The sequence below is a fragment of the Abramis brama genome, assembly GCF_963993115.1.
Source record: "Abramis brama genome assembly, chromosome: 10".
Lineage (NCBI taxonomy): Eukaryota > Metazoa > Chordata > Actinopteri > Cypriniformes > Leuciscidae > Abramis > Abramis brama.
The window spans coordinates 40,129,037-40,148,084 of record NC_139972.1 but is presented as its reverse complement, the minus strand read 5'-3'; the positions used below and the strand labels follow the sequence as shown (position 1 = coordinate 40,148,084).

General features: G+C 37.0%; 1 protein-coding gene across 3 annotated transcripts in view; it reads left to right on the top strand.

Moving 5' to 3' along the window:
- Positions 1 to 6,601: 6,601 nt before the first annotated feature.
- Positions 6,602 to 19,048, top strand: part of cep295 (centrosomal protein 295) — a 45,112-nt gene continuing 32,665 nt past the window's right edge. For all 3 annotated transcript variants that reach the window (XM_084127607.1, XM_084127606.1, XM_084127605.1), the window contains exons 1-7: positions 6,602 to 6,867; positions 14,096 to 14,296; positions 15,485 to 15,609; positions 15,728 to 15,821; positions 15,902 to 16,018; positions 17,260 to 17,400; positions 17,812 to 17,995. In XM_084127607.1, coding sequence (XP_083983733.1) covers positions 6,769 to 6,867; positions 14,096 to 14,296; positions 15,485 to 15,609; positions 15,728 to 15,821; positions 15,902 to 16,018; positions 17,260 to 17,400; positions 17,812 to 17,995 — 961 coding nt within the window. In that variant the 5' untranslated portion in view covers positions 6,602 to 6,768. The remainder of the gene's footprint in view (positions 6,868 to 14,095; positions 14,297 to 15,484; positions 15,610 to 15,727; positions 15,822 to 15,901; positions 16,019 to 17,259; positions 17,401 to 17,811; positions 17,996 to 19,048) is intronic.

Here is a 19,048-nt window from a genome sequence, read left to right as displayed (position 1 = left end):
AATTAGAATCATTTTCAACATGGATAGATGAACCTGATAAACTTTTCCCTACGAATGTCAATAAAACTTTTTCGCCAACCTTACAAAACTGTTTGAAATTGTACCTATAGAGCATCACAGTCCCGCCCACAGCCCGAGAGCGCTTAGGTGCCGGAAGTAAATTTCCCATTCATTTCTCCCATTGACGTTTTGGAAAATCCGTATCTAAAGAGTTTTAGAGCATGTCTGAGGATAACCAGCTACGGCTGAACTCATAGGCATACAACATATCATTTGGAGTGAAAAAACGACGAGAAAATCCAAAAAACGTCAAAGGTACAAGACTGTGTACATATTTTCATTTCCAAGCGAAGGAACTACTCATCCCATAAAGCACCGCGCCTCACTGAAGTCGACTGCCACAACCGCGAAAGAGCCTTTAGAGCGACTTCCAAATCTGACGACAGCCACGCAAACTTTTTCTTGTGCAGTTTATAGCAGTTCTTTCAGTAGTAATCGTGTAATAGTGTTTTTATAGGTATTGTGTATTGAATTTTAAATTTATCATCGTGTATTTCATATTGTGTGCGTGTGTGAAAAGCGGTTAATGATAACGTTAGCAACATGGTGCAGTGCTTTGTACGTTACCTGACTGCAATCAATGTAATGTCTAGCATGTTGTGTTGTGTGTGGACGTGTTTATGAAACTGCTGGTAGCCGGGTCACGCTCTTAGACCAACAGCCTGCCTGCGAGGTTTAATAGTTTTGGTGCAGATCTGGCGTGCTGCTCATCAGTTTCAGCGGCCCACGGGCAGGTTGCTGACAAATGCCTCAACAATTTCCCACTTGTGGTCCATGCTCATTTTATTCATGAAGTTATAGTTCATCCTTAATTTTAATAACATTTAATGTATTTTCTTAATAACAAGTGAAAATTAAAAAGTGATGGTCAGCAAACCAGAAAGTGCATCATATTCAGTTTATTAACTTGCCATGAATTATTACACAAATGTTCAGTAAATGCATGTATGCCTAGGCTAACATTGTTTTGACAGTGGCATCATAAAATGCTTGATATGACTCATACCATATGAAGGCTACAGTAGCCTAGCCAACGTAAACGATAATGCTAACTAACGTTGCCATCTCCCTGCAAAACTCACCACAACTTTGTAGGTCTTGTCCCTCATGCTGGCCCTTACAAAACCCACAAGCTGACCCTCGGACACGCTACACTCAACTACATGACCCGATTTGAAGTGGTTTTCACCCCTTTTAACACTTTTGTTTTCCTCCTTGAAAAAAGCCATCATGGCAGCCAAGAGATCATGATTGCACTGATAAATCTACCGTGCAAAAAACGCAACACAGGTTGTTGTTTTTTAATAATCTTGTCTTCTTCACGGACTTTCGCGGGGTTTAACCAGACAGTTACACGAGCTCCACCAATCAGATGCATCACTGTGGGATTGTTCAGGATTGTGGGTAATGAAGTACTTCTCCAAGACATCGCGAATAAAAGGCATTTATCTCAAAACAAAGTTAGTGCCCCATGAACTTTTGGCGGTTATATGAGCATATACAATCGCTTAGTACAGCCGTAGCTGGTTTTAAGTCTACCATGTATGGTTACGTTTTTATGGCTTATACCCCAACTGTCAATGGAGAAATTGTATTGAATTTTTACTTCCGCCACCGGCTGTGGGCGGGACTGTGATGCTCTATTTAAGAGGATATATTATTGTAACTCCCCTAATGCCAAACTTGACTCTTTTTTTTAAGATATTTTTAAATAAGTATATTTTTCTGTTGTTTTATGTTTGTCACACCATAGGACAAAACGTCACACTAAAGGACAAAGATAGTCATTGCATAAAAAGAATCAGAATATATAGTGTTTATTGTAACAATAATAAAGGATTTGTTTTTTTTTTGTGTTGAAAATTTATATATTCGTTTTAAAAGCTTCTTAAGGAGGTCTTGTCCTATGGTGTGACATCTGTGTCCTATGGTGTGACAGGCCAAAGTGTCACACCAAAGGACATTTCCTGTGACATTTTCTGTCACACCAAAGGACATTTGAGCTTTTGTGGCGGTTAATAACCATGCTAATACTAGCTGAACTGTTATTAGCAATTCGGCATGATACATTTGCATAATATTACATAGTCCTGCTGTCAAAAATACACATTTTTATTAAAAAATTAAATTTAGGAGTGTCACACTAAAGGACAAAAAAACTTAACTTCAGTGGTCTGAAAACATAGGCTAGTTAAATATTTGAACAATTCTGAGAGAAATACTTGCCATGTGCACTGCTCATGGGCTTTATAGAGGTCTTCAGTCACATGACCTTGAATGGGGTCTTTCAACTAAATTTAGTTGTCCATGATATTGCCCAACTTAATATCAGATTATTGCATAACACCAAAGGACATTTTTTTCTGTGACAAACTTTATTAAATTCCTACACTTTTAGAAATGTATAGGAAAAGTGATGGCCATATAGTTAAATAGACACTTGCACAATTATGCCAGGAGTGTTCATTAGGATGTTTAAACATTATTTTCTTTATTTATAAAAGTTAATATTTATGAAATAATGTTGTCTACCGTCACACCATAGGACGATTTTGAGATTTGGCTCAAAGTTGTAAAAAAATTAAAAAAATAACTCAGGTATTTAAACAACAAATTCATGTAAAACAAGAAAATGTTTAACCATTTACAGTATTCTAAATGATGAAAATGTGAAATAAATTATTTTTTATCTTCTGTGACGGTGAAAAAGCCACGTCACGTCAACTACCCAGATATCACACAAAAAATGTATAGTATACTAAAAGCAGCCCTAAATAGTCTCACTACATTTTGTTACATGTAAACACGGTCTCTATCTCTATCTTTGACGATAATAGTGTTAGCTTTCTATCCCAAAATGTAGTTTGGCCTGCTAGCCTACAAAGCACAGGACTATAACTTTACGACTAAAACTATCACACAACATACTCACAGTCGAGATAACCCAGTTGGTTGGCAATGCTACGCCACACTTTGTCTTTCAAATCGTTGTCCTTGTTGTATGTGATTGGCTAAAGCCTTTTCTGTGCAAAAGTAATAAAAAAAAAATCGACTTCATAGCGAAAAAAAATAAAAGTCGTTTTTCGCCGCAGCACATTCGCGTTCGGTGTGGAAGCGCTCATTACACAAACAGCTGATCACGAAATAAAACCATCGAGCGAATTATTTGTGCGTCGAAATCCTTAATTCATAGAAAATTGCGAGAATAAAGTAGTGAACGAATGCAGGGAATTATGTCGTTAACTCAGAATGCGGACACCACTACAAAATGGCCGACACCCGATAGGGAGCGGTTACAGACAGAGCTGTGATTGACAGGTGCATCTGACGGAAGACGAGTTTCCGTCCACTTCAATTTAATATTGTAAATATTCTTCTGTCCCTCACATTAAGCTGTAGAATGGCTTCAGATAACTTTGAAGCCGCCAATCGTTATATTAGATTGATTTCTGAAGATCATGTGACATTGCTATATCTTTATATGTCTTATAATGACCGCGACAGGCCTAATCTGAACATGAGACTGCCTGTCTTGAGTTTTGTCGACAGCCTCGTAATTCTCGATGCAGGAAAAACCCTGTCTATGTTATACATCCATCAATTAATCAAGATGTTAGCCGCTAACACATCTCTCACGCAGTTCACCCTCTAACGGCACTCAAGTAACGTTAAACTTTAACAAGTTGATAACTCGAACTAATGGTTAAATAACTATAACATCACATGATGGGATACTTTTTTACAGTTGAACATTTAAACATGAAATGAACGCCTATAACACGATTACACATCAGATGAAGAGAAATCGTACCTCTCTCTCTGGTGGCTTTGCCGGAAAGAACCGTTGATTATTTGCGCGCTGCTTTTTGAACCTCATCTACGCATGACGTCAGCCGACGTGCACGTGCACACTGTGATCTTCACCTTTAATAAGAGCACGCAAAGTTCTTTCAAAATAAAATGCCCCCAAGTAAATAATAAACAAATTACAACAAACAATTTAAAAATGTAAACACGAGAATTATAATGCATAATTAATATGGTGCAAAAACATATCTCTGCTACACTATTGCTGCACATTTGTGAACATTTGCACTGGCCTACTTTTTGCACATCATACTCTAACGTACAGTTAAATGTGTCTTTTTATTCTTCTGAATTGTTTGTTTGTTGATATTTTAATATTTTTTTATATTTTTTCCTCTCTTCTTTATAGTTTCTTATTTATGCTTCTCATTTCAAACTTTCTCTTTCACTTTACTATCTTACCTTACAGATGTCTATATTAATATTGTTGTTTTATTACTATTTCTAAGCACCTGTACACCGAGACAAATTCCTTGTACATGTAAACTTACTGTACTTGGCAATAAAAGCTGGTTCTGATTGTGAAGAAGAGGAGTTGAGTTTGCCTGCTGGACTCCTGGGCCTCATTTATCAACAGCGCTTAGAAAAGGTTATATATATATATATATTCTATATATTTTTGTCCTACGAGTGAAATTTAGAATGTGCCAAACTACAAAAAAACCTGTACTTACGCACACCAGTAAGTGATCATTGTTGATAAATCCCACATGTTCTTTTTATTTTTTTCAACTTTCATATAACCTTACAATGACAATTAACATCAAAACATAAGTCAAACAGATATTGGGGAAAACATATAACAATTCTTACATAGTACAGAGTAAAACATTAAATTCTACAAATTATGTTTTTCAATATAAGAGATGTTTTATACACTTATTGGTCATGGAATATTTTAAGATCTTTACAAAAACAATTAAAGGAGGTTGTTATAGATAAATTACATTATGTTAAGAAGTCTGTAATAATTAATAAATATGAGTATGGCAGATACAATTTTCTTGATTTCTCATCTCTGAACAACACTTTCAAAATTAACTGGATTAGACAGTTTTTATGTAATCCAAATTAAATTTGGAACTTTATCCCTAATCACTTCTTTTCCAAATTAGGTGGTCTCCCTTTCCTATTGGTCTGCAATTATGATATTGCTAGAGTCCCTTACAACTTATCTAAGTTCCATAAGCAAGCATTACTTGCATGGTCATTAATCTTTAAACACAACTTTTTCCCTCGCTGGTACTTCATTTTGGAACAATCAAAATATTGTATATAAGAAGAAGTCTTTGTTTTTTAGTAATTGGTTTGAGAAAAATGTTTTGACCATTTCCCAGTTACTTAATTCAGAAGGTTTTATTTTAAATGATGAAGAATTTTTATGTAAATTCAATTTCCCAGTAACTCCCAACCCAAGGAATTTTCCATTGTAATGGGCGCTGTTCCTAAAGGAGTTGTTATGCTTCTAAGAGAGTCTGTTAGATCATCTGACACTTTACCTATTTCATAAAATGATTGACTACAAGGGACTTTAAGGCTTCCCTGTTGACAACAGATTTATAAATTATTCTCATTTGAAATTTGATCGCCTTTTTGCATGCGATTGATGCTTGGCGAGTGTTTGGCTGATGCAGGCTAGTGCTTATAAGAATTGATTTACTAAAGTTAGCCTTTATCTTATCTCAAACAATATAATAAAGTTCATTAGTTTGTATTATTAATTGATGTACATTTTTATTAATAATTCCTGCAGTATTTATTTGAGTGACTGCATGTGATTAATTTCAGCCAATGAGACTGTTGGACGTTTTGCACTTTTTGAGTTTCATGTCTTTTATTTTGTAATTTCTCACAGTCATTGTTCCTCTCTCTGTGTAGCCTTAATGTTTCCATTGTCTCCTGTGTAGCTTGTTGTAACTGCTGTTTGAGTTTTGGTTAATGGTTTATGGTCGAGTTTATGTTGCCAAGTCTTTGTTTTTTTTATCTGTTTGAATATGTATCAGTACGGAAGCGTATTGCATTCACTTGAGGAAAAATAATCTACTCTGTTTTTCTGAATTAACGAGTTAATTATCTCAGAATTACGAGATAATTTTTCATGAATAAAAAGTTTTTGCTCTGTTTTTCTGAATTAATGACTTAATTATCTCAGAATTACGAGATAATTTTTCATGAATAAAAAGTTTTTGCTCTGTTTTTCTGAATTAATGACTTAATTATCTCAAAATTATGAGATAATTTTTCATAAAAAAATATTTGCTCTGTTTTTCTGAATTAATGACTTAATTATCTCATATCTCATATAGTGTATATATCTCATCAAGTCATTAATTCAGAAAAACAGAGCAAAAACTTTTTATTCATGAAAAATTATCTCGTAATTCTGAGATAATTAACTCATTAATTCAGAAAAACAGAGCAAAAACTTGTTTTCATGAAAAATTATCTGGTAATTCTGAGATAGTTAATTCAGAAAAACAGAGTAGATTATTTTTCCTCAAGTGAATGCAATACGCTTCCGTATATCAGAGCTTAAGCGCACACACACAAAATCGTTCTGTTATTTTTTGTTTATTAAAAAAAGAAAAGAAAAAAAAAGAAAAAAAAACTAGCACTGCATCATCCCCAAGCCGTCCCGCGGGAGGTTTAAATAGCGGAAGTGACGCAGCAGGCTAGAAGCAGCCGTTGGTTGTGTTGACATGGAGGCGATCAAACAAAAGTCTCTCGTTAGCATGAGCTCCTGTTGTCCGCGGCGAGTGAAAGCCTTCCTTCAGTGAACTATGATAATATTTGTCAGAAAGCCTGTGTGTGTGTGTGACAGGAGCTGATGATCTGAGAGAAATGAGGAGGAAAGCGAGTGTTTTGCGACTCAGTCCGAATGAGGAGGCGCAGCTGGTGCGCGAGGAGCTGGAGAGCCGGAGGAAACTGCGCCTGCAGCAGGTCTGGCATTTACATAGATATATAGATATATATAAACTATAAACACAACTCTGACACACACAACCAGTCCTAGCGCAACAGGTCAGAGTCGTTTAAAGTCCACTATAAACACAACCAGTCCTATCGCTTTATATCGAGTGTTGGACCCAGTTGGCTTTGGCTTGAACACACTGTGGAAGAAATGTGTGTAAAATGTAATTTAGAAATGTATTTTAGTCCAATAATGTTCCCCCCTACTTAATGTAACTTAGGCCTACTGTGTATCACTTATTTGCACTTATTTTAAAGTAATATCAAATCAAATCAAGTATATTTGTATAGCGCTTTTCACAATACAGATTGTATCAAAGCAGCTTCACAGTATTAAATTAAAATAAAAGAATACAACAAGGTTTGTTTCTAGTGGAATTTATTGATTGATAGAATAAAATTAAATATCCCCAAAATATCCCCAACTGAGCAAGCCAAAGGCAACAGTGGCAAGGAACCGAAAAAACTCCATCAAGTGACCTAATGGTGTCCTAAAACTCCATCGGGTGACCTAATGGTGTCCTAAAACTCCATCAGGTGACCTAATGGAGAAAAAAAAAACCTTGGGAGAACCCAGGCTCAGTCGGGGGCCAGTTCTCCTCTGGCATTTATGAACTAGAGGCCGGATTGTATAAATACTAGATTAACAATATTATATGAATGCCTGGCCGAAAAGATGCGTCTTTAATCTAGTTTTAAACTGGGAGAGTGAGTCCAAGCAACGAACAGTATCAGGAAGACTATTCCAGAGTTTCGGAGCCAAATGTGAAAATGCTCTCCCTCCTTTGGTGGATCTGGATATCCTAGGTATGACCAAAAGCCTCGAATTTATTGATCTTAAAGCGCACGATGGATTATAGGGCGATAGAAGATCCGTTAAATAGACTGGAGCTAAGCCGTTTAGGGCTTTATAAGTCAGTAGCAATAACTTATAATTAATACGGAACTTTCTAGGTAACCAATGTAGTGATGATAAAATCGGTGTTATATGATCATATTTTCTTGATCTAGTAAGAACTCTAGCGGCTGCATTTTGGACTAACTGTAGCTTGTTTATTGAGGATGCAGGACAACCGGCTAATAAAGCATTACAGTAATCTAGTCTCGAGGTCATGAATGCATGAACTAACTTTTCTGCATCAGAAACTGATAGCATATTACGTAGCTTAGCAATGTTTCTAAGGTGGAAAAAGGCTGTTCTTGTAACATATGAAACATGATTTTCAAAAGACAGGTTACAATCGAGTATAACACCCAGGTCTTTTACTGTAGAGGATAAAGTAACAGGACATCCTACGATGTCAAAGTTGTATTGTGAGAGGTTCTGTGGGCGGTTTTTTGAACCGATAAGTATTACCTCTGTCTTGTCTGGATTTAATAAAAGAAAATTACGCGTCATCCAATCTTTTATATCTTTAACACACTCTGTCAAATTGGATAATTTAGCGTTTTCATCCGGCCGTGATGAAATATAGATTTGAGTGTCATCAGCATAACAATGGAAACTAATTCCATGTTTCCTTATAATATTTCCAAGTGGCAGCATATATATTGAGAATAACAGAGGGCCTAACACAGATCCCTGCGGCACTCCATAGTTTACTGGAATTATGATCGATTTTTCTCCATTTAAATAGACAAAATGGTAGCGGTCAGATAAGTATGATCTAAACCAGCTTAATGCTTGTCCTTGAACACCAGTATAATTTTGTAGTCGATCTAAGAGTATTGTGTGATCTATAGTATCGAACGCAGCGCTAAGATCGAGTAAAACTAGTATTGAGATGCAGCCTTGGTCAGAAGCTAAGAGTAAATCATTTGTGATTTTAACGAGCGCAGTTTCAGTGCTGTGATGCGGCCTGAATCCTGACTGAAACTTTTCATAGATGTCATTTTCTTGCAAGAAAGAGCCCAGTTGAGCGGACACAACTTTTTCTAGTATTTTAGACATAAAAGGTAGATTTGAAATGGGTCTATAATTTGCTAGATTATGCGGGTCTAATTGTGGTTTCTTAATGAGGTTTTATCACTGCCAGTTTAAATGTTCTTGGAACATGACCTAAAGATAAAGATGAGTTAATAATATTGAGGAGAGGCTCTTCCACTACAGGTAACACTTCTTTCAGTAGTTTAGTTGGTATAGGATCTAATAAACATGTTGTTGTTTTAGATGAAGTGATAAGTTTATTTAACTCTTTTTGTTCTATAGTTGTAAAGCACTGTAATTGTTCTTGAGGGGTGATAATTGAGGCTGAATTATAAGGCGCGATTGAGGATTGAACGTTTACAATTGTGGTTCTGATGTTTTCTATTTTCTCAGTGAAGAAGTTCACGAAATCATTATTACTAAACTGTAACGGGATATTTTGTTCGGGTGACGTCTGTTTATTTGTTAGTCTAGCCACGGTGTTAAATAAAAACCTAGGATTGTTTTGGTTGTTTTCTATTAGTTTGCGGAGGTGCTCAGCCCTGGCCGCTTTTAGGGCCTTAGTTCACTTAAAAATGGAAATTCATACACACATACATACATACACTACCATTCAAAAGTTTGGAGTCAGTAAGATTTTTTAATGTTTTTAAAAGTATCTTCTGCTCACCAAGGCTGCATTTATTTGATAAACTATATATAAAAAAAGTCATATTGTGAAATATTATGACAATTTAAAATGACTGTTTTCTATTTTAATAAATTTTGAACTGTAATCAAAGCTGAATTTCCAGCATCATTACTCCAGTCTTCAGTGTCACATGATCCATCAGAAATCACTCTAATATGAGGATTTGATGCTCAAGAAACATTCATTATTATTTTCAATGTTAAAAACAGTTGTGTACAATTTTTTTTTCAAAATTCTTTGATGAATTGAAAGTTCAAAAGAACAGCATTTATTTAAAATGTAATATTTTCTAACATTATAAATGTCTTTACTGTAACTTTTGATCAGTTTAACTCATCCTTGATGAATAGAAGTATTGATTTATTTGATTTCTTTCCCCCAAAAATAAAATTTAAATTCTTACTGACCCCAAACTTTTGAAGGGTAGTGTTTAATGTTACAAAAGCTTTAGATTTCAGATAAATGCTGTTCTTTTGAACTTTCTATTCATCACAGCATCATGAAATAAAAATGTAAAAACCTGTTTTCAACATTGATAATAATCATAAATGTTTCTTGATCATCAGATCATCATATTAGAGTGATTTCTGAAGGATCATGTGACACTGAAGACTGGAGTAATGATGCTGTAAATTCAGCTTTGATCACAGGAATAAATCACACTTTACTGTATATTCACATAGAAAACAGCTGTTATAAATTGGAATAATATTTCACAATATTACTGTTTTTGTTTGTATTTGTAATCAAATAAATGCAGCCTTGGTGAGCAGAAGAGACGTCTTTTAAAAACATAAAAAATCTTACTGATATATATATGAAATCTGCCTTTCTTTTTTCCCCCACAGTTTTTCTCTAGTCGTTTCCCCAGACCCCAATTTGAACATCCTAGCAAATATAATAAAAAATTATGTATGCACATTAAGCCATCAGCAGCTTTCAATGAGCTCCTCAGGCAATCTGTTTATGGGTGAGCGATACTATCGAAACTTTAACCCTGTTTTATATATGGTGATCATCACCTAATAGCAATAATAGGATCGTTCCCTACATTTCAAGTACAATTTTTTAAATTGTTTTTCACAATACATAAGCTATAGTTTCAAAGCAGGTTTACATAAAATTCTCGTTTCAGTGTTAGTTCAGGAAGTCTTCATCTATCAGTCAGAGATGAGTGACCACATTGTCATAAATTAACAACCCCTGACAGGTTTCACATTCTTCACTATCACCAGATAATGAATAAATAACACAACCTACAACTCATAAAAGTATGTCCAATTGTATCCGCATGCATAAAGCGCACTCATGTCAAGCTAAATAGCTAATCTTGGCTGCATGATTGTTTCCAAAAAAGAGATGTGGCCAAAAAAAATCCCATCAGTCGATATCGATAATTATCATGATAAATGTCAAATCTTTATTTCTTTCAAGGCACATTTTTGCTCCTAAGAGAAGTTTGTAGAAACCACACTGTTAAACCATGACTCTATATTGTCAGAACATGACAAACACTTAAATTGTAACAACCTCATTTTTTTTTATGGTAAAATGTGAATATTCTGATTTGACAAAATGAACCATTGGTCTTCCATAGTAGCATAGATTTAGATCATGATAACCACAGTGTAAACCACACATAGCACCTCAATACATGGTAAAATGTAACTGGTTTCTATGGTATTGGTATGAAAAACGGTAGCCTAAATACACTTAGTATAAATGCACAAACTCTATAACTTAATCACAAAAAATACTGTCATTCATATTCTATTACTCCTTTAATACATGTCTACATTAATAATATAATACAATTCTAAATTAATATCTGACATTTCTGCCACAATACCATGGCGTATTTAGTGTTACTACAGTGAATCTGTGGTAAATGATGGTGATTTGTAGATTGCAAAGCCTCCAGACTGTATCATTGCGCTGTGTTTCTCCCGTTTGTCAGCGCTGTCTCATCTGCCTATAAACTAGTTGTTTCATTCCGCTTTTGGCGCATAAACATTATATTGAACATTTTATCAACTCTTGTTATCGTTTTAACGAGGAAAATTGATCACGATAGTTATCGTTTTATCACCCAGCTCTATCGTTGCATAATGTAAACTAGGGATGTGCACGAAAATTAAAATTCTTATATTTGATCTGTAACTATCATTCGAAAAATAAAATACTATTCAAATTTTATTTTATTTTTCAGTTATAATTAAATGCACTGGGTGGCGCTGTGGAGCGTGTTGATTGTATTCGATCACATAATGTCGTCGTCTGCCTCGCGAAGTTTGGAATTACTTAGATGAAAATTATATTACAAAATGGAATTATTTTAATCAATTATTAATGAAACTGAGTTATAATATCACCACCACAATGAGAAATCGCATGAAATCCAAACACCGAATTACATATACTATTTAATATTATAATATTAAATAATATTACATATACACCACATAAAACATCACAATACATATGTCCAGGAATGTAAAATTTACTAAATCAGTATATAAAACAGATAATTTACAACAGTCATTAATGGTTGCAGGTTTGTTCTGATAGTAACCAGTACTTAGACCTGTTAACCGTTGCCAGTGCGCCCGCGCACTGAAGCGTTTTTTATTTATTTAATTCAAAATTACTATCAGATTTAATGTTATACCTTGACAAACTATACATCATTAAAAAGATATAAGACTCAAGTTTCAGTATTTGACCACTATTGTATTCTGAGAAACTCATAGTGACAGTTATGTCTTAATTTGTGTCAGGAGTTATGAAATGAAAAAATGAGTCGATACCTTTAATATGAATTATGCGCGTCAGCCTCTCCCATTCATAAAAAACTCTGTGCTGTCGTCATGACAGCGATACACAAAACAACGTCCCTCAGGGCTTTAGCTAAAAAATGTGCAGATTTGGAGAAATATTGATAGATTCTCATAGATTTACATCATATTTCTATAGACAGGAATAATATTTATTGAATTTATACCCAAATGCGTCTGTAATCTTTATGAGCGTTTGGTACTCTGATTTACTGTGTTTTCAATTCATACCAATAGCCTGAGGGCGCTATATGCACAGTATTAGTCCATATATGGAACATGAAGAAGAGCCGATCATGTGACATTCCAGGAAGCCTCGAACACACACACACACAGCTAACAGAGATTGCGCTGTAACATGCAGAAAAAGACGTTTTGAAGACAATAAACATGATTGCAATGATATCTGATTTGCCTGTGTTCTTTAAGCCATGCCAGGTATTTTCATAATAATAGATTATATTTATAATGTAATGCTAATCTATATAGACTTCATCATCGTGCAGAATACTATCAAATAATATATTTTCTGTCTGATTTTTTTTATCTGAAGCCAAATTAGATCACAGAAGATTATTTAAAACACTCGACTTGAGTTATAAAGTAAGTTTGGAGCACAAACATGGTTTTAATCTCATAAATTGTTGTGTATTGATGGTGTGCTAAGCTAACATGCTAGCTAGCCCTGGGTGCACCTGCCACCTAACTGTTATTCTTTTATGATTTTTTTTCTAAATAGGATTGCTTACTGAAATGTTTCTTTATTCAAGAAGGGCATTTGAGAAAAAAATTGAGAACTTTGATTAAAGAAATTAGGGTTTGAAACCTATGAATAGCCTGTGAATAGCCAGTTGTTAGTAACTATAATGCAGACAAAAGAAATGCATATTTAGAGCCATAACCAGTCTGGAGAGGTGTGAATGTGTGCAGGAGAGACTGAGACTGAATGGTCTCAGTTTGCACCACAAAACATTAGAGACAAAAGACTGAATGGATGCTTAGATGATGACTAAACATCAGTAGCATTTTAGCGTCTAATCAAAATAAAGTCACATGACATGATTTTGAAAAACATTTAACTAAATACAGAGTTTTAGACGTACCATCTTCAGATTTTAAATATAAAATGTTTAGACATGTGGCTTTAGCAGTAGTGCATTTCTAGATTGCTACAGTGCCAACTTCAATTTTATTTTCATGAGGCTATTTCATAAAAATAAATTTCTAATAACTTTACAAAACTTTGAAGCTAATTATAACACTTTTTTTCATTATGCCAATAATTAATTCTACATTTACAATAAACTGCCAGGTGTCAGCTTTCAATTGAGATCATACTTGTGCTTTTAGTACAAAGGGTTCATGAACTGTATCTGTTTCAGTTTGGCTATGTCATTTCTGGGGATTTTTCAAAAGTGGGGTTGCAGCTTAACAGCTTGTAAAACTTTATGTATTTCTCGTTAAACGACATTTAAATAGACGAACATTCGAATATTAGACTTTTTTTGAACCCGAATATTCGAATACAATATTTTTGAAAAATGCCCATCCCTAATGTAAACTATATTATGTCCTAGCTCTAAACGTGACTATAGTGCATGAAGATATTCTGAACACAGACATCACGACCCCTGCTGTAAAGCTGCTCTGAAACGGTGTGTAGAGTTGCAGATTATGGGAAGTATGGTTATGTGTGCGTGTTGGCCTCCTCTGGCCTCTGACTGACGGGGTGTTTGTGTTGGGCAGGTGCGCGAGCAGGAGCGCTACATCGCGCGGCAGGTGCGCCGGCAGGTGCAGGAGCGCAGACAGCAGCAGCTCCAGATGCTCTCGGACTCACTGCAGCTCGAGTGGCAGCAGCAGCACACGCTCAAACTACAGGCCTTATCCACGCTCTACCAGCACAGCCTGAGGACCGTCGGACACGCACACCGCAGCGCGCAGGAGAATGTGAGTGAGTGAGCGGCTGGAGCACCTTGAGTACTTCTGCCGGGACTGTACAGTCTGTCTCTTTCAGGCTGCCTACGCTTCACTTTTATGCAAAATTCACATTTATATTGTTTTTGAACATAATTATTAGGGCTGGGGGGGGGGAATCGATTCACCTAGCTATCGCAAATGTGTTTTTTTTTCTTACAGAATCGATATTAATTCAAATTAAATAGCTTTATTTTTGTCCTTGCTTATAGATGAGGTTGACCGAAGTAAGACACTTGTTTCAACAGTGTCGTTATCTGTGATTGTTGAGTGACGTAACATCCCTTTCAAGTGAACGCATGGAAGCGACGTGAGACTGAAAGCACTGAAAAGCCCTCGCGCTACTCATATACTGGGAGAGAAAAGACCGTAGAGATGCACGATTCATCTTTAAAAGACTGATCTCGATTCAAACACTCACGCGATCATCTTCCACTTCGTCTGTCTATTAAACTTTGACAAAATCATATTGCAACATTCAAATGTGCGTTGGCGCTGACCCAGAGAGAGTCGTCATGAAACAGCTTCACTAATTACTCTTTTCTACCTCATAGTATCATTATTTCTGTGATACAGTAGCTTAAGTTATCATGGCAGTACTGAGATAAAAGTTTAAAGTTCAGATGTAAACACTGATGTCTACAGTAGCGATCAAAAATAGAGTAAATCAGCTTTTGATAGAAACTTGGAGCTTAAAATTATGCATTTTTATCGATTACATTGTTTCACCACTAGGTGGCGACACGTGACTGTTAATATTATTTACTGAATCATTTATTCAAGAGAATGTACCGGTAGTGTTGTATGATGCTTCTGAAATAAAACTCAGAAAGATGTGATAAATTGTTATGACTCATCATATGACTCATCTTATACATTATGTACAGTCTGTATAAGTGTATGATTTAGCTTTTCCCGATGGTCTAGTGTTGAAAACAAAAAAAATCGCAATTACTTGGGCACCAAAGTATCGTGATAGTATCGAATCGGGAGATGGGTGTATTGACCCAGCCCTAATAATTATGTGTCCTCAGTGTGTGAACAACCACCCTATGGTGGTAAATATCCATCCACTCCGTTTGTTAGTTCCCCCATAAATCTGCAGCATGAACGTGAGTCTTCAGTTGTGGGTGAAGGATCCCTTTAATGTGCTGTGTGCAGGAGCCTGATCTGGAGGCGTTGGCTGAGAAGAGTGTGGAGAGGCAGGAGCGAGCGGACGAGAGACACCGGGAAGCGCTCCGAGAGCTCAGCGCCCGCAGACACGAGGAGGAGCAGCAGCGCTGCAGGTCCGTGCACAAAGACACACCCTAAAACGTGATCTGTGCCACTAGTGGCTTCAAATGGAAAACTGTTGTTTCCTTGCCAAAGCTTTGTCACGATCATGTGATGTGATTGTGTCGACAGGCTCATTGAGGCTCGGAGGAAAGCTCTGGTGGAGGAGAAGAAGCGAGCTGTGAGAGTGGCCAGTCTGCCGCCGCCTCCGCCAAACCCAGTGGAGGTACAGAGCCGGTCACTCTCGGGTGTTAGAGAGCTGTTAGCACACATGATGTCATTACTGTGATGTGTTTCCTGTCCCAGAGCATCGGGAAGGCCACGCCACGGCCACTCAGGCCAGCAGCAGCAGAGCTCTTCTCGGTCACACACAGTCACGTGCCTCACACCGCTGTGGACAGAGAGACGCACACCGAGCAGCAGGTACAAGCACGGAAGCAAACGTATATCATCTTTGATCAGAATATAATGTGGTTATTTATTTGCTCTGAAATTAAACTTTTCCCTCTCTGTCAGAGAAATTATCTTTTCAATCAAACTGCTACAGTTTTCTAGCCAAATAGATTCAAAATGTTTTAATGCAAGAATTAAACTACAGTAGAATCTAGTGAAATATGTTTTTTTTTTCAACCAAATTAACCAAGCAAACCGAGCTACAAGTGTGAACACACCCTAACTCTTTAACAATTACTTTTTTTGAAATCCCTATGGGACCAACACTGCTGAAAGAGTGGACGGCCCATAATGCTCTCTATATTCCTTCAAGCCAAAACAAATACTAGTAGGGCTTTTCTCGTATGGCTCTAGCGTAGGGATGCACCGATATGACAATTTTGTCGATAACCGATATATTGGCCGATGAATCTAAATTCAAATTTTGCTATACTTTGAGAGCCTATATACATAAACAAAAGGCTCACCATCAAAAGCCATGTCCCAAACACTTCAACATAAATCAAACACGTACAATACAGTAGCCGAGTTTGAACCAGTGTAAGATTCCTTGACTTTTAAAATTAATTTGACACTCCTATGGCCAACTTTCCTTATTAAAAAATGGTAACACTTTATAAGGTTTCATTTTGTTAGCGTTAGTTAACATGAACCAACAATTAATGAACAATACTTCTACAGCATTTATTAATCTTAGTTAATGTTAAGCTCAACATTTTATAAGACATTTTTAAAATCCAAAGTTGTATCTGTTAACATTAGTTGATGCACTGTGAACTAACATGAACACAAATATTTTATTGACTAACATTAACAAAGGCCTTTGCTCTCTGCTAGTTCATAAGCCCTATTTGCACGGGATAAGTATTACCTGGTGACCTCTAGTCATTTGTAGTAATTGCAGAGGTTGTCTGTGATCTTAATCCCGTGCGACTCGGCCATGTCTGTAATTTGTAAAGTAAAATTCCCCCGTAAATGACCGACCATATCGGCATCTCTGTGATTTGACGGGGTCGTATATCATTTCTCTCAAATGAATTCTATACTTTTATATCTGAATATCTATTATCTATCGGCTTTGATATATCGGCCTAATTTTCTTATTGGATCGATAACATCAAAAATGAGCCTTTATCGGCCGATATGGATATGCGGTGTATATATCGCGCACTCTTGCGTGACTGGCGGACGCTGTGGTGTTTTCTGCTCAGCCGAGCGCTCGACAGGCGGCGGCGCTGGAGCTCCAGCGGGTGGAGGATCTGCGGCGAGAGGGAGCTCGTGAGCGGCAGGAGCAGCTGGAGAAGGCTCGTCTCAGGGGGACACACGCGCTCCGGAGAGAGCAGCACACACAGGTAGAGCCGCTACACCTCACGGCCGAGTGTGTGTGTGTGTGTGTGAGAGTGCGCGCCTGAAAGGACACCACAGACACAATGTAATTAGTTGGGTCATCTATAGCAGTTCCATGACCGTGGAGAGCGAAGGTTTGTTTCTCACTGGATTTTGTCATCTGTAAGGTTAAAGAAAAAGATTAGCCGGGGTGCCCCTCACAAAAATGTGGGGACATTTAGTGAGCCTTCTATATCCAAAATGGCTGCCATCAGCCAAGCTGGAAATTGCAGAAAAAACCTGGGAGTTGTGAAAAATGATACACCGGTGTTTTGCCAGATATGTGTCTTAGATGAACTTAGATGTGTCTAAAGCACTTTGAATGGCCATAGTGTATGAAATGTGCTACACCTCTCTGTGTGTGTGTGTGTGTGCAGGATCGTGCGCGGCTGCTCTCCGAGCTGGAGCGACTGCAGACGGCTGATCTGCTGCGCCGCAGACAGGCGGTCCACAGTGTGCCGCCGCAGATCTTCCAGCCTCTCTACAGACAGGAGGAGCTCCGGGACGAGCAGCAGCGGGAGCTGGAGATCGCCTTTCAGGACGTGTACACGCAGGAGCGCAGTATGTGCTGGCACTTCACTGCCAAAATACAGATTTTTCAGCGGCAGATGAGGTCTAGTTAAAGGATTGTACTGATTCACTGGTGTTTGTGCTCCAGACATGAACGATCATCACTCAAACCCTGTGTGTTGTTGCTGTGAAAGTGACGCGTGATGGCCAAGTATAAGTAACCCATACTTGGAATTTGACCTCTGCATTTAACCCATCCAGTTAGTGCGCACACATTAGGAGCAGAGTAGCAAGTAGTGAACACGCACACACTGCAAACGTGGATACACACACCCGGAGCAGCGGGCAGCCTGTGTGGCGCCCAGGGAGCGATTGGGGGTTAGGTGCCTTGCTCAAGGGAACCTCAGTCATTTCCTGTAACCATTAGGCCATGACTGCCCCTGTGATGATGTGACTAGGGCTGTCAAAATGGCCGAAAAAATTAATTAAAATTTCTTTCTTTAATATTAGCAAAATTCAAATTATATTCAAGTTCTTAAGGCAATACTTGATGTTAGAGGGAAAAAGTACTGTATTGTCTCCTCTGCCTGCAAGCGAGCGCTTTAAGCAAATATAAACCAAATCAAGCATCGTATCTTTTATTGAAATGAAATGACATTCACGTTTTAAAGTGCGTTAACTTTTGAAACAAATATTCTTAAATAAAATCGAATTTCCTTAATGTGCATGCAAGGAAAATTAGGTTACAATTCTGCTCGTGCATTATGAAGGACTAAAAATGACAGAAGGAAAAATAAATAAATAAAAGTAGAAATAAATAAATAAATTCAGAAATAATAGTGAAAATAAATACATTTTGGTAATATAAATGGCTATTTCTGTATTTTCTGTACACGGACATTCTCTGCTTCCACCACGTCCATTGAATGCATTGCGGTTATCAGTTTTCATTCGTTTTTATGTTTTTTTCTTGTCATTTTGGCTTTTAAACAGCATGTGTGTGATTTTGGTTGGGTGACAGTTGTAGGTTACAGTTTGACAAAAGCACAATGTTGTGTTTTACACAAAAATAAGTAGGCTAAACACTTTGCAGTTTTAATGATG